Here is a 12,996-nt window from a genome sequence, read left to right as displayed (position 1 = left end):
TAGTCATCATTAAAATGTATAGATTAGACATTAGTGCGAATTATTTTATTCATAGAAGTAGCTCCTAGGGGATAACTATTGTGAAAAAAACTATTCACACATTGAAATATTTTCTAGATTGGTCTTGCATCACAAGGAAGTCTCGCAGAAAGGAAAATAATTTTCCTATCCAACTGTTGCAGCTCTGATGTTGCTGAATGCAATGATTTGGGATATAAGCTTCTAGTTTTGCACAAGAAATGGAATATACGAACAATCATGAGGGTTGGGTTGTTGCTAAGTAGCAAGTTAGTGCTTGGAAAACTGGCCACGGCTGCCTGGGCTGACCGGGCTGCTCAGCCAGTGGGGCCAAGTAGGTGCTGACAGCTCCCAGCCCTGTTCCTCCTCATTCAGGTGACATCTCCAGCCAAAAGAGAGCCTGAGAACTCTGAATTTCATTCCTTGCCAACCAGTATTTAAAAGATGCCAAAAATTAAGGTTCTGAAGGCTTTAACAGTTAATCATCACTTCCAAGCTTTTCTGCACCCTCCATTTCTGATCTGAGAGCCTAAGTGAATAAAAAAACCAACCAAGAAAAAGCAATTACCAGTTATCTGTTGTTGAATCTGATGATAAAACCAAAGTTGGTAAAGCCCTGTTTTATGTTCGTGTTACTACGTTTTTATTTTAATCTCAACCATGATCTTTGTTTCTAAACTTATTGCAATGGAAATCAAAAGGGCTAATTCCATGATCAAACAATACATGGCCATATGGCAAAACCGCTATGAATGGAGAGTTGTTTTTCCCTTCAAAAGGCAGATGTAGGTATTATCTCACCAACCAAAAAGTTTTATGTAGTAGAATAATTACTAAGTTCAGCTGAATGAAGAGTTATTAGATTCAGAGTTGAGGCAAGTCGGTGGCAACTGATTTTAGTGAGAGCTGTTTAGTATTCTTAAATTAAGCAAAACAGAACTATTTATTTTGATCGAACTAGTGACATAGAAATTTAACTTTTTATTCTTCGTAATTATTTTAATCTTAGTGACTGCGTTTTTATGCTGTGACACTGATTTTTTTTCTCTTGGTTCTAGCCTACTGCATCACCTATTAAGCAGTTTCTAATGTCTGTAATCACAGCAGTTAATGTGAAGGACTGTCCAGAAAGAAATAATATCCCAACTATTACACAAAAATAAATGCTTCTATTATAAAAAAATAACATGAAAAGTCTCTATTAAATCTGGCATGACTGGTGCTCCAATGAGTTTAGCTCTGTGGTACAAATCGTTCAGTGTCAAATTTTGCTCCTGTGAACATCCTGTTTCTCTGTTTTGTAAAGAAACTTGGACTAAGATAGATACGTGTTAGCATCGGTACTTTGATGTCTTGGTAAAGGCATCTGTACCCACAGCACATATCATTTTCTGGACCCACCACTGTATGAAGAATATTAAAAGGAAAAAAGAAATCAATAAAGCAAATAGCATTGTTAAGCAAAAGCATGGTAAAAAAATCCCTGCAGCAAGATAATATATTGCGTCATAAAATGCATGCATAACAGACAGTGCACAGGTTTTCTCTTGTCCTCTATACAGTTGCTTGTCTTAAAGTTATGCTTTTACCAAAGCAGATAAATGTAAGAAATATTGAATTGCTGAGGCCAAATAATTACCTCCAGCTCCTATTATGCATAAGCAGCTTTAGGCAAAAGTGCACATTTTGTAATTGCTACCAGCTCTGAGTAACACTGGTGGAATTTTTATTTACAAAAACCATTTGTTCCATCAAATTCTGTGCATGTTATGACCTTTACATGATTACACGTAATAGCACTAAAATAACTCTTCATAAATATACTTTTTGGCTGCAGAACTGCTTTTCCTTTATTTGCTTATGCATAGTATTTGTCATGTTTACAATCACTTAAGAATTTTCTGGCTATTTCAAACATTCTTGTACTTTCAGAAATGGGCATGGTCACTGAATTGTGGACACCTTGCTGACATGCTGGGAAGGGGATGCTGAGAGTGGTAGTGGATCTTTTCCAATAGCTCTTTCTGTATGAAATGGTTTAATTAGTTACATCTTTATTTTGAGAGTACATCAGGGGCTCAGTGGTCAATAAGCCTAATAATGCTTCAGTAGGTACTAATGAATCTTAGTGCAAGGATCTGAACTAGGAATAGTATTCAGAATGCCTTAAAATTAGAGATAAGTGGAACCGAAAACATTTAAATGTTGAGGTTGCTTGGACTCGCCTCCTTTCTTTGTTTTTATCTTCTGTCTGCCTTCTTTTCTGTATAAACTTGACACACCTACAGTTCATATTTTAAATATTTTCATCACATCTGTCTAACCCAAAAGTCAGTGTTACATACTTCTTGCATGAAGCAGCAAGCCTCTATTAATCACCTTGCTTTTGTTTTTTCTCCTCTCCCACCTCCTCCACCACGCCAGTGCCAGACTTCCAGAGTCCATCAGCCCTTTCTCTCCATTTGGTTGCCATCAATCTTCCTTTTTCTGCAAGGTCCCAAACATCACCTCCAGGACAAAACCCCTGCAGGTGATTCTTGTGCAGTTGCTGCTTCCAGAAGTGCTGAGGCCACCATGTTTAAAAAATCTAAACTAACTTTTTGGCATCAGCAGCTTTTCAAAAGAATAAGATGGCCACCAAACAGCAACTTTGACAAGAAAACAAAGGTGTAATCTCTGTTGTGCTGCCCCTTGTCTTGGTATGATGATAGAGCACCTCATATAGGAATCATATTTGCCAGGATTACCTAGAGGGGAGTTGTCCTTTCCAAGGCTAGTTTAGATTTTTTGCTGCTCATAGACAATCAGTCATGGCTTTGCAGAATCCTCTTAAGAAATGCGTCCAAATTATACAAAAGTATCCATCTCCCAGAACCCTGGTGAATTATATGGACAATATTGCATTGCTATTACGAGTAAAAAGACATGGGTGGAAGCCAGTCCCACCAGTCATCAAAGTGGGGAGGACCATGGAGCTTCAAGACTTCCATTGCTTTGCTCATCAGAGATGGGGACCTTGGTGGCTTGCTCCTTGTCTCCTATTCTTCTTCTTACTGTCACGGGAATAGGAACCTGTGACATTTATGATATCTCTTCTATTTATACAATGAAACTAATGAAGAAAAATTATGAAAGAGAACTATTTATCTATTAGACACTAATATCCTTCATGATCCACGCAAATTCTCTATTCCTTACAGATATCCTTCCTCTAATACTGTGTCATTGAGGTTCCCTTTCCCTTCCTACCACGTTTTATAAAGGTCTTGGAAGAGGTCCAGGAAGGATCTTCAGTGGCAGACCATGTTATTTAGACTGAAGAAATCAAACCTATGTCAGTTAAATCTTTCTGTGTACTCCCATCTGAGTCTTCAGCCTGAGTTACATCCACACAGTTGGGCTTTGGCATGTTTAGTGAATTAGTCACTGCTTCTAGGAACTGAGATTTGTTAGTGTGAAAAACTTATGCTGGGCAGAGAAATATAGGAATATGTTTCTAGCCATGCTACTGAAATTTTTTTTTTTAAAAAAACAGAAAAAATGAAATAAGAATTGAAAAAGGGGAAGAAGGAGAAAGTAAAGAATCTGCTTATTTTTTTCTCTGCATGCATGATGAATATGCTGAGGAGTGATTCCCCACTTTATTTTATTAAGTGAAGATAAGAATAATAGCAATGCATAATGAAAACACAATATTTTTTCTTTCATGCATGGGTTTCAAGATATAATTCCTGTGCTCTTTCTAGTCCCCTGATGAGCACCTTGCTTTTAATGGCACGGATAATGAGAGATTTACGACTTCTGGCTTTTTGATAGCAGACCAGAACTCATTTGTCCGTTCCATGGCAGATCCTGTAATCATCTCTGCAGGCAGCCAGCTACAGCTTCAAGGTGTGCAAGCAGGGAAAGATAATTCAGTTAACAAATCTCATGATGCTGCTTGTAATAGAAGAAAATCCATCCTGACATCTTGAAAAAACATTTTTCTGTTTTGTTTACATAATGAATCCTGTTCAGACTGAAATTATTTCAGGCTGTTTTCTTACTCTGACTTGAAAATCTTCCCAAGAAAGCTCCCTTAAAATGCTGTTATCTTTGTGCAACTGTGTTCAAGTGCTTTCTTTTGTGGCAAGGTACTTGTTTGTATTGGTTTGGCTTTTTTTATGACAAGAAATATTCAAGAAAAGAGTTGGCAGCTACCTTTCCCCCTTTTAAATCTATATTGCTGTTTGACCTCCATTGTAAGTAGGTCCATGCTACTTCTTTTAAGAAGTTCAGTAAAAATGTTTTTACAGGACTGATGTACTCACCCTCTGTCATCCTCTCTTGATGGGTAAGTATGATAAGGTTTTCTGGCTGTGTTTGTGAGCTATCAGGGTGACATTGCCTGCTTCTTCAGTATCTTAGTGAAAACTGCTGTTGCTTCCTACATGAAGGTAGCTGAATGTCAAGTCCTGCAGAGATGAAAATCGGGTGTATTTTTTTTGAGATTGTAAGAGAGGAAAATCTACATGTGGCTACAGGGCTGCCTGTGCCCCGTCTTCACTGGGGTGCAGTCTTTGGACCATTGTCAATGCAACATGTCACCTCAAGGTGGGACTTAATGTTACTTCTGAAGGGCTCAGGATAATGTCCTTGAAAGATGGCAATACCTCTACCAAGGCTTTTCTGGAGATGGATCACTGTCTCCACTAACAAGTAAACAGAATATTCACTAGAAAATGCCCTATAAATCAATGTAATGTCAGTAGGGACTTCAATATAAGGTGGGATTTTCAGCATTTTTCTGTCTCTACTTTTAGTACCAGGCATGTGAGCGTCAGCTTCATTGTTCAGTTTTATTTTAGAAGACAGTGCTCTCTGCAATTTTATTATAGTCTTTCTTTATGACACATGAAGAAGACCAGAAGATGTGGATTTGGTTCTGGTGTTCATTTTGCCTTGGCTTTCATCTTAGATGGTTCTGTAATGTCCGGATGGCTTTTCTGGATGACTCACTTCAGATCTGAAGAAGTGAATTATGATCTCTCCCAGCCCTGACTGAGAGGGAGCATGGTAAATCTTTAATGATGACACATTTTTTCCTCGAGGCTTCTTCAGGTATTTTAATTAAATAAGTCACAAGAAAATTTAAAAAAATTTAAACAAATCTGATGTTTTAAACAAGATAAAGTATAAACTAATTCCTCCAAATTTGTTTTAATGATACGGTATATCTGCTGATAACTTAACAGTAGGAATAATGCATAGAAGGAGAAAAAGGCTGGAAAAAACGTTTTAAGAAATGTCAGAAATACAGCTGAGTGATTTCTCTGATGCCTGACTTTGCAGCCAAACCATAAATGTTCTCCAGGTCCTGGGAAGGGAATTTGAGCATTTGTGCGTAATCAGTGTTGCTGACCTGGGCACAGTAGGGACCATGGCTCCCACGGACCTGGGAGGGACACCGACTCTCCTCAAAGGTCTATTTGATAGTCATCTAAAGATCAACAGGAAAACATATTTTTTTTGGTGGAGATGTTTTCCCCTTTCCATACTAGTTTCTGTGTTTTGCGATGCTATTTTATGGTCTTTTAAGGGAAGTGCTGGAGGTTCCTGGAGATCCTAGAGGAGTTAATTTTGAGCTAATGTTGGTGGCTTGGAGGGGCAGCAGACCTCACCAGTGAGGAGTAAGTAGGGCTTGGAGCAGAGCAGAGGAGATTAGAAGCGCTGACACACATTTGAAATTTGTCAGCATATGAATAGTAAATTAATGAAATATGCAACTTTCATGACAAAATCTGGAGATGAGGCTAGGGCCAGTGGTCTAAAGTCATTCCAGTTCTGCCCAGCATCGTTCTGGGTGCCATCAAACAACCTTCCTCAGCTGGTCAGCCCGTATGTGTCTAGCAAAGATCTGAAGCACTGGCAAAATAATGTTATTTATGGACTGTTTTCATGTGTCTCAAGCTTTGTACCAAACCTTAGCTGGCTACAAACTGGGCTGTCCCATGCATGCCAAATATTTGCAGCATGCTATTTTTCACCAGCACCCTCACCTTTGCAATTTATCTGTGTTTTAGCAAGCTGATTTACAAGTACATCTTTTCTGAATCATTATATGAGCTGTCTGCCAGTTGGCCCGAGGCAGACATCCAGGCACTTGAGACTGGGAGAAATGGTTCCAGCTGCACTCTGTAATTAGGAAAACCCTAGTCTGTAGCCGGATGTCCAGGTGCCTTGCCAAGGAGCACATAATTTGGTTCAACAAACAGTATTTCTGGGGAAAAAAAATAAAAAGAGTGAAGATATAATAGGGCAAAGTTCACATGCCAGCAACTGCTCTTCTGTTCTTCATTGCACCTCCTGTTTGTAAGCTGAAGAGGTGGGTCACAGTGGGAAGTGAAGGTCTGGGGAGGTTAGACAAATCCTCAGGATTTCAGCTCGGATAGAAATAAGTTTTTCACACTCCCCACAGAGATGGAAAGTACTTGAAATGCCATTTCTTTCATGCTTTTGCACCAGGGAAAAAATGAACTTTGCATTTTGTTGTGTAACAAAAGTTACAATGCAATGTGTTTTGTCAGCAAAGAGACTTTGTATGAAAACTCTGTATGTGACACATCTCTGCTAAACCCTTGTTCTCCCTGAAGTGTCTTTATTTCAAATATAAATTCAAGCTCTTTTTAAAGGTTGGGGTTTTTTTCTTGTTCTGTTGAGATGAATTAACATATGTGAAGTTTCCAAGAACAGATTTAATAATATCATGAAAAATACCAGAGTTTTTGCCACCAATGCCATTGAACCTATCTCAGAAACAAGTTTAAATGATTTGCCAAAAGTTTGACTGTTTTCCAGCAATAGGATTCCCATAGTAATATGAGAATGTCATTGCAGAGGATATGGTACAAAATGCAATGCAAAACTCCACATTGGATAATTTAACAAAGAAAATAAATATTTCCTCCTCTTCTTCCAGCCTCACTTCTTCCTATCTCTCCTGCTCTAGAAACAGCTACTTTTTAGTTAATTCTTGCTTGTTTAATGCTAAGCTATTCTAAGGGACCTAGTGAAATTGGAATATCCTATGTACTACTGCTAGTTACAGGATGTTACTTTGATAAGAGTAACTTGCATATTACGTGGAATCTATTGTGTGCATTTGACAACTTGTTCTTGTTTGACCCTGCAATATTCAATCTTTCTTGTATACTGAAAATACATTGGAATGAAATTCATGAAAGGCCATATGGCATAAATGCCTGTCTGGATCTGATTTATCTCCATCCAGCCTTCTGGAATTCCTTGTGCCCTGGTTGACTTTCACAAGCTGACATTCTCCTGTGGTAGCTTTGCAGCTCAATCCGAGACAACTGTGGTTTGCTTACTGTAAATTATTTGAGGAAAATATTCACAACTTAGGTGAAGTTGTTGCTTTAATTATACATGCTTTGTTTATAAAACTTTTGGATTTTTTGACTTCTTGCCTTAATTCAATCCAAAATTTCTTCTTTTTCCTTTTCTACTTATTACTGTTGTAAAAAGTAAATAAGACAGCATATGTAGCAGATCTTCATTGCGAAGGTATTCACATGTAACTCATCAGAGTGCTAACACACTGGTTTCCATAAGACACATCCTGCAGTTACCCCTACTCCACTGCATGTGGATACAGGAGGATTTTGTCCTTCAGCCAAAGCGCTGTGTACCATAACAGGGTAAGGAGCAGGCTCCAAGCGTATCTCACTTGTGTTTTGTACCAGCAGTTACCATGGTCCAGTGCTTTATCAGGTTCACTGCATTTTCACTAATTGCAGCCATGCATTTGCCAAAAAATGTGTATTAAGTCCTCTGCCTCAGCTATTTTATAAGATTCTCTTCCCCCTCATACTGTTGCTAATGGGTTCAGCTCTTTTCTCTGTTGCTCAGGACCTTTTTTCTCAGTGACAAAACCAGCCATGAATATACACAGTGGTGCTGGCATCTTGGAGCTGTGCAAGTGAAACATTAACGTATACCTTTGTATGCTTTACCAAAGCAAGTTCTTTCCTTTCTGCTCCTTATCTGCACCCAAGGAGATGAAGCCATGAAGCCTGCTTTGGTGGATGTGCTTTAATGAACACTTCTTAAAGTGAAACTTAGTTATATTCTTTCATCAATATCATGAGACATTAAACTGAAATGCTACTAAGGAAAAATTATCAACTTCTATGTTAGGCTGCCTAAGTGAAAAATAAAAAAACTAAAACAAAACAAACCAGTCTTACCAGGGGTGTGACTTGATGCTATAAAGCAACAGCAAGTAGTGTCAAGAGATTTCAGTCCAAACAGGGAATGTTTGAAAATTAATTTTGGATGCTTATTACAAAATAGAAAGTAACGTAATTTCTGGCAAAATTGTTGACAGCAGACGTAATGTATCATTGCAATAGTCTAGCATCTATGTTATAAGGAAAATAGCTCTGTGTAAGAAGCTGCAAACAAGGTAACATTCATAGAAAGCAAGATGAGAAAATCAGAGGCTGATGTGCTGATGTAATAGTTATCACTAAACAAGAAAAGTTATGATGTGCTAGAATTTGTGAATGTTTTAAATTACCGTAGCTTTTTAAATGTGAAGGTGACTCAGTTCAAATGAAATCAAACTCATAGCATCCAGCCAATTAATGTGCTCATTTGTGTGCCCAGTTCTGCAGAGTACACAAAAGTAACATTAGTTGAAGTCTGTCTTTCCCTCTTCCCTGCTTCCTCCACACTCATGACTGAAGCCATGGAAATATAAAGCAGGGATACTCAAGTTTTGCATCAGCCTTAAACACATTGTGAGACAGTCCACAAATACATCTTTGCAGCAGGATCCTAGGGGTGTTCCAAGTGCCTCTCCTGGGAAGAGGGAGAAAGAGGACACCTCCAATAACAAGACCCCAGGGCAATCAAATTATTTACAGTAGCTTTTCCCTTTCTACTTGCTCTCCATTTAGAACCACATTTTCTAACTCATCTTCTCCAGGACATTGAAATAATGGTACTTTCTCTACGTTTTTCCCTCAGGAGAAAAGCGATGGGGGACTGAAGGTCAGAGAGCATGCACAGGCCTTCAGAGGGAGAGTGCTGTGGAGAGAAAATCAAGCTCTACCAAGGTAAAATAAATAAACTACATTTAGATAGCGGTCAGCAGAATGCATTCAGGTTTGAAAAACAAGCGCTGATTGCTGAGCAGTGTATTTGGACTTGGTTTTGTTTAGCTAGGCTTAGCTTAAGCAGCAGAAAAGCCAAATAAAATGATGGGTAAATGTTGTGAATCAATGTGCTGTGAGGGGGGAAAAGATTGCGTGTTTTGTTGGGGGAAAAGAAGTTGTTAAGAGTGCCTCAGGAGACTAAATGAAGTGGTATCTCAAATATCAGTACATTCTGTCTCAGATGTTCTCAAAGTAGAGTCTGAGATTTTCAGTTCACTACAATTACTTTGTGTAGGTGTGTATTTATTTCACAAGCTGCAGTGAACCGTGAAAGCTCCCAAAGACCTTAGGATCAGCTGATCATACCTTAAAGATCCATTTCTTTGCCAAAGGTTGGGAGGAGGAAATAATGCATCTACTCAAGCAGAAATAGGAAAAGGAAATTATTTAAAATACTTGTGCACGACTTTGAAGATAATCAGGAGCATTTTTGACATGGCTTTGGATTCTTCCAGGATGTCTCCATCTGTGTAGCCCTTAACAAAAGAAATAAACGTCAAATTAACTACTGGAGCATGAGAAACGCATCCAAAATAAATTATTTCAAGCAACTTTCTTCTTTGTCCTACTGTAGAAATCTCAGGGAAGTTGAGAGTTTGAAAGGCATGCAAAGGTCTTAGAACCGTAGGTAGAAGTAAATGCAGAGCAGAAAATATGAAGCAAATGTTGTTACAAACCGTGAAAGAAACAAGGAAGAAAATGCTTTCCCTGGGGCTGTGAAATTATTGAACTGTCAAAGCTACAGGCAGCTGGTTTAAAGAGTTGATAAAATTTACCTGGCATTTCACCTCATTAATAATGTCTTGATCTAACTCCCCCTCTTTGAGTTCCCAAATCAGGCTTCCCAAGAAGCTAGAAAGAAGCTGGTTTTCTGTGTTGCGTCCATGCATGGGGGAACAGAAATGCAGGAGCAGTTTTCCCCATAGGCTTTGGTGCAGGGTCCCATCTTTGGCACCCAAGCCCTGAGAACGATGGCTGTGTCACCTGGGAGGTCACAACTCTGTCACTCGCAGAGCCTTCCCTGAGGAAGAAGAATATTTTGTTCTGTGAAATACTTGTCAAGTGTTGGCATTGATTATCAGATAATAGACACCCAGATATGACTGAGATGAATTCATAACAAGCAGGAGCAGCACAGCAAGCAAATGGCACCTAAATCCTAAATGAACCTGACTGAACTCTCATTATGGAGCTGATCCTCAGAATCTGCATGCTGATTCAGTGGAGCTTTTTTCTGCTAGGATCAGGACATCTAGGAACACAGTGCAGGAGCAATCTAATCAGCCAATTTACAGCAGCAACGGGATTAGGCTGGATGTTTTATTGCATGTGACTTATGTGACCAGTCGTGTGAGTAATAATAGCAGGAGTTTTTAAACTCCAGTTTACTCTTTGTCGGATTGCTTTAAGGTAAAAGTACCTCCTTTATCACATCAGGTGAAGTAATGTATGGTCTATTAAGATAGATGTTTGCTGTCATGGTTGGAAAAGTAAATCTATGCCACTGTCAATCAATCTTGGACATAAGTTGTTCTACATCCTTGATAGGTGCCACCAGGTAATGATAAGCAAGAGGGAACTAATGAATTAAAATAGTACCAGGAGCCCTTCCAGGAAATTATATCACTTTTGTGGGAGGGATCATGGAGAAGTTTTTCATGGTTATAACTTGTGAGTTTGTAAAGCAGCATTGACCCTGGACGCACATGTCCTTGACAGCATGTGATGGCACACATGGACCTTCGGGCTAGTGATCCATGATATATATAAATACAATTTAAATTCCATCAGACTATCACAAGAGTAGTTTAGAGTCTGAAACTGGCAATCCCTTTGACTTGTCCATTCTTAAATAAACATAGCAGCCTCACATTCCAACTGCAGCAATGGGTTAATTACTGAAAATCGTAGTATAATATACATGTTTTTAATTTTAATGGGGTTTTTGCAATGCGATTTTCATGGAGGTCTCCCAGAAATCTTGAAAAAAAACTGTCTAGTGTGATAGATGGTAGATGAGAAATGGTTATACATATTATGATAGCATACGTTGATAATTTGTATCTTTTCCTTTGCAGGAATCTTTGTCATCACAAACTACAAAATTGATTTCACCGATAGTTATTTTGCAGACGATTGATGGGAATAAATCAAAAGAAAATTGGCCTCCTTTGCCTATGCTGCCTGTGATCTCCCAGTCCAGTGCTTGTCACATGAAGCAATCTTTGACTAACCACGGTTCAGTCAACGTTAATAAAGCATTTATGGTACATCCCAGCAGATTAGAAATTCGAGCATCTTTAGATGACACCACATTTCCATTGGAATCTCCAGTCACAAGAGGGAAATGGTGTCGAAACCAGCAGAAAGGGTTTGCCTCCATAACTATTACAGCCAGGCGTGTTGCTGTAGGCTCCAGCAACCCAGCATGGGGAGCTGGGGCTATGCAAGAGCCCAGCGCTGTGTCCCCCACCTCCAGCAAAGTCCCTGCTGCCCTCAATTGCTGTCCTCCCCTGGGCCATGTAAACCAGCATATCTCTCCATTAAAGATTTCTGAAGCTTCCTTGCAATTAGGTGAAGAGCAGCAAAAGCAGAATTTTTGCCCTGGAAACAAGGAGAATGGTGTGGGTCTACAAAGCAGTGGCAGGAGAGAGAAAGTACCACCTTCGTTCATCTCATGTGTCCACCTTCAGGTTTCTCAACAGTGTCCAAATACCATCTATTATTTAGACAAGTCGCTTAATGTATATATTGACCAACCTCGAATTAAATGCCAAAAAATTCATAGATCCACATTGTCCTTCAATATAAAATGCAGTTCATCTAGATTAACAGCAGATGGAGTAGATGGCATAGTTAATGGAAAGCCAATAAAGGAGATATTTCAGACAAAGCTTCTAGGAGAAAACAAGACTCCACTCAGATCAACCTGGAGTGCAGACTCAACAGAAAATAATGCAATTAACAGAGAGACAACAAATGAAGGCTATTTGGGTAGAAAATACTCTTTGCAAAGCGTCTTTGTGTCTGAAGTTCCAGCATTTGTGGAAATACCCAGAGGACCTAATAAGGTAGTAACAATAAAGAAAGATGATGATACGCAATGTGGCAGCTATCACACTACATTTTCTCTCCAACTTCCTAATTCAAGCAATGAGGCAGGTAAGTAATTTCCATAAACCTCAGTCTGGTGGAGCAGAGGTTCAGGCTGGAACAGACCCACCACAATGATTTTTATGTGAGCAGATAATAGTAATCTTTGCTTCTGCAAAGGCACGGTGAGTCAGAGAACAACCAAGACATTTTCAGTTCCAGCACTACCATGAATGTATTTGCCATGCTAGTGATGCATGCAGCTCATCAGGTGACAGAGAAAACTCAACCTGTGTTTTCTGCATTGAACTGCTATTTTTAACCATTTATAACTGTAATTTTTTCCTCTCAGCAGCGCACCAGTTCTTAGCCCCTAAAAATAATTAGGCTTTTATTTGTATAAGGGCTGAATTTCAAGGAGTGAGACTAAGAAGGAGATGGTTGCACTGAGCTTGGTTTGTGGTCCTTGTGAATAAAAATTTGTTTTCTGCTTTTGTTTAGATGGCTCTAGTAATAATCCCAGGCCTTTATAACTAATGGCTCCAGGTAAATGACTTGCAAATTCTTAACACATTTGTTTCAAACGTCTCTAAGCCTTTTGCAAACATGAAATTTTCTTCGCAACATTTCTCTCAGGGAATGGAAAGATACCATGGGGATTTCTTCA

The 12,996-nt window shown here is 39.0% G+C and overlaps 1 protein-coding gene across 1 annotated transcript in view; it reads left to right on the top strand.

Annotated features, from left to right (window-relative positions):
* Positions 1-258: 258 nt before the first annotated feature.
* Positions 259-12,996, top strand: part of C9H10orf90 (chromosome 9 C10orf90 homolog) — a 43,280-nt gene continuing 30,542 nt past the window's right edge. The window contains exons 1-3 of the mRNA XM_069864151.1: positions 259-352; positions 9,049-9,137; positions 11,315-12,398. Coding sequence (XP_069720252.1) covers positions 259-352; positions 9,049-9,137; positions 11,315-12,398 — 1,267 coding nt within the window. The remainder of the gene's footprint in view (positions 353-9,048; positions 9,138-11,314; positions 12,399-12,996) is intronic.

The sequence above is a fragment of the Phaenicophaeus curvirostris genome, chromosome 9 (genome assembly GCF_032191515.1).
Source record: "Phaenicophaeus curvirostris isolate KB17595 chromosome 9, BPBGC_Pcur_1.0, whole genome shotgun sequence".
Taxonomy (NCBI): domain Eukaryota; kingdom Metazoa; phylum Chordata; class Aves; order Cuculiformes; family Cuculidae; genus Phaenicophaeus; species Phaenicophaeus curvirostris.
This window is presented reverse-complemented; position numbering and strand designations above follow the sequence as displayed.